The sequence below is a fragment of the Solanum tuberosum genome, unplaced genomic scaffold (assembly GCF_000226075.1).
Source record: "Solanum tuberosum cultivar DM 1-3 516 R44 unplaced genomic scaffold, SolTub_3.0 scf00352, whole genome shotgun sequence".
NCBI classification, from domain to species: Eukaryota; Viridiplantae; Streptophyta; class Magnoliopsida; order Solanales; family Solanaceae; genus Solanum; species Solanum tuberosum.
In genome coordinates, this window is record NW_006239287.1 from 415175 (window position 1) to 418557 (window position 3383).

General features: G+C 31.5%; 1 protein-coding gene across 1 annotated transcript; it reads left to right on the top strand.

Moving 5' to 3' along the window:
- The first annotated feature begins 883 nt into the window (after positions 1 to 883).
- Positions 884 to 2052, top strand: LOC102605361 (secoisolariciresinol dehydrogenase-like). The gene is made up of 2 exons (XM_006361549.2): positions 884 to 950; positions 1046 to 2052. The coding sequence occupies exons 1-2, from the start codon at positions 913 to 915 to the stop codon at positions 1881 to 1883; spliced, it is 876 nt and encodes a 291-aa protein (XP_006361611.1). The 5' UTR covers positions 884 to 912; the 3' UTR covers positions 1884 to 2052.
- The last annotated feature ends 1331 nt before the right edge of the window (positions 2053 to 3383 follow it).

A 3383-nucleotide genomic window follows, 5' to 3' on the forward strand; every position in this document is an offset into this window, starting at 1 on the left:
TTTATATTATAAAAGAGAGTTTAGGGCCAAGTATAATAAATAATATTCAAGATTGGGACTTTTCCCAATCTTGAATATTATATATTATATTTGGCCCTAAACTCTCTTTTATAATATAGTAGAAATAGAAATAATAAAATAATAAAATAATAATAATATAATAATATAGTATAATATAATATAATATAATAAAATATAATATAATAATAATATAATATAATATAAATATAATAATAATATAATAGTATATAGATAGATATAGATGTAAATGATATATGTTGCTTCCTTGATTGGGACTTTTCCATTTGTGAGATATATATATATATTATATATTATTTTAAAAGGGAGTTTATGCCCAAGTTTTACTATATAATAAATATAATATATAATATAGTAGATATCTACTATATAATAAATATAATTTATAATATTCAAGAAAGTCCCAATCTTGAATATTATATATTATATTTGGCCCTAAACTCTCTTTTATAATATAGTAGAATATATAGGAGAGTGCAATTGATGGATATCTATGAGTTATCCATATTTTATGTTGGATAATATGACTATATTTAACTCACTTTTAAATGATGTGTTCAATAGGTACCAGTTTTGAATAGTAGATGTGTTCAATAAGTACATGTGTTGAATAGTAAATGTGTTCAATAGGTACATGTCTTAATTGTGGTGTACTTCAAGTGAAATATACGGACAACTTTAAGTGGCTTGATGACTTAAGCCATTAAAAAATTATGACCAACTAAATATGAAAAAAAATTGATACACTTTTTTTTCCATACCAAACACACCTTTACCTATCTTTTAACAACTATTTTTTAAACTTTGGTTGTGCTGTTTTCTTATAAATAGAGCCTCTAATATGTAGAACACATAACTCTCAAACTTGAGGAAATGGCCTCCTCTTCTCTTCAATCTCCAATAGCCAAAAAGTTATTTTCTTTCTTTCCTATTTCATAGTCTTATTTTTTCTCTACACACTTAGAAAATAATTGTACTAATTTAATTTCTATTTGAATTTGTGCAGGCTAGAAGGTAAAGTAGCACTTATAACTGGTGGTGCTAGTGGCATAGGAGCAGCTACCGCTAGACTTTTTATTCAACATGGTGCAAAAGTAACAATTGCAGATATTCAAAATGATCTCGGAAATTCATTAGTAAAACAAATCGACAATAATGAACACATAATGTTTATTCATTGTAATGTCGCAATTGAATCAGACGTTCAAAATGTTGTAGATGCAACGGTTGCCAAATTTGGTAAGCTCGACATAATGTTCAGTAACGCTGGTGTAGCTGGTAAGTCAATTTCCAGCATTTTAGATGTAGATTCCGATATAATTAAAAATGTGTTCGATGTAAACGTTGTTGGAGCCTTTTTATGCGCGAAACATGCTGCTAGAGTAATGATTTCGAATAATACAAAAGGTTCGATTATTTTCACAACAAGTGCGGCAACAGTAGTCTATGGTATTGTCCCACACTCATATGCTGCATCAAAAAGTGCGGTTTTAGGGCTCTCTAAGAATATCGGAGTCGAATTAGGAAAATACGGAATAAAAGTTAACTGTGTTTCTCCTCATTACATTAGCACACCATTAACGTTGAACGCGCTCGGAATAGCTGAAAGAGAAATGGGAGAGAAATGGTTTGCTGAAGGAGGAAATTTGAAAGGAGTTTTATTAGATGAACAAGATGTAGCAAATGGAGTGTTGTATTTAGCAAGTGATGATTCTAAATATGTGAGTGGTTTGAACTTAGTTATTGATGGTGGTTATAGTACTACAAATGTTGCTATTGGTGAGGCATACAAGAAATTATTCCCATTAGGTACTACCAATCAAGTTATGCAGATTCTTATTTAAATTCGCAAAAAGATTTCAACCCGTTCCGCCCGTATTGTTTTTTATCCCTATAATTGTCACTGTCTTACTTTATGTACAAGCTCTTCCCTTTTTTTGCTTGTAATAGTAATATATTGTACTCGATCTATTGGAGTATTACACTACCGTTGAATAATTTTCTTAAACTTCATCAGCTGCCCTAAAAATATTTTCTTTGCTAAGTAGTAGTATTGATTTAAGGGAAAAGAAGTGAATATGTTTCTCAACTTTGCGATTTAGACCGGATATATACCTCGTTTAAAAGTGATATATATATAACCGTTGAACAAATGGTGCATGTATAATACCCTTGACATCTAATAAATATAATACCGATTTACCGCGTAATATCAAAACCAAATTTTAAAATACCAAATCATATCGAATTAACTGGATTATAGTAATGATGTAATATTTTTAAAAGTCGAAAACAATAATTATTGAGTTTGAAGTTTTCAATACCATACCATGCCCTCCCCTACTTATAGATACAATGATACAACTAAAGTGGTGCAAAGGTGATCAGTTGAATATCATTCACCAATAAAATTATACAGTATATATATTATATAGGTCAAATATTACTTCTTCTTTTTTTCAAAACCATCACCAATTGGTTGTGAGCGATTGATGTGGGGGTTAAACTTGACCCTACCACGTTCATAAATCCAAAAAATGTATAAAATCGAAGGGAGACATCCTTACCACAAGAAAGGATCAAAATTATACGGACCAAAATTGTCACGACCCAGACCGTCGTGAGTGGCACCCTCACTAACTCTCCGGTGGGAGAACCATTACTACAATCCAAATTAATAAACTCAACCACAACTAAAACATTTAAAGTTATGGAAACAGGTTTAAATGCTAAGGAAAAGAAACAGGGATTCCCATAAACTCCAAACCAAATACTAATCAAAACAATTGCGGAATAATACCTAGAACCTGAAAGTCAATGTACCAAAGCATCTAAAGTTCAACAAGTCTAAGAAAATGGGTACAACCCAACTAAACATAAGAAATCCTAATGCACTAGTCTAAGTCCGAAATGGATACATAAACGAAAGAGAACTCATGGCAGCCCGGAAGAACTGACTAACCCTTGAATTCGATGACGATCACTGATCTTCTAAGCGAGGTCTGTCAATAGTCGCCGGAAGATGCCCTGTACTCAACAAGGAAAGAGCAAGTGCAGTATCAGTACACAATCACCGTGTACTAGTAGGATCACACGGCTATCCCACTAAGTGCAACATACATAAGCCATTACAATATAATAACAACATGCATACACCGAACATATACAATATCAATATCATTACGAATAACGATCAAGTTCACAGTTCTCAAATTACACAATTATGTCAAGTCAATGGTCCTCTCATGGAACCCACACCCAAACTGTAATTGTAATATATTGTACTCGATCTATTGGAGTATTACACTACCGTTGAATAATTTTCTTAAACTACATTAGCTTCC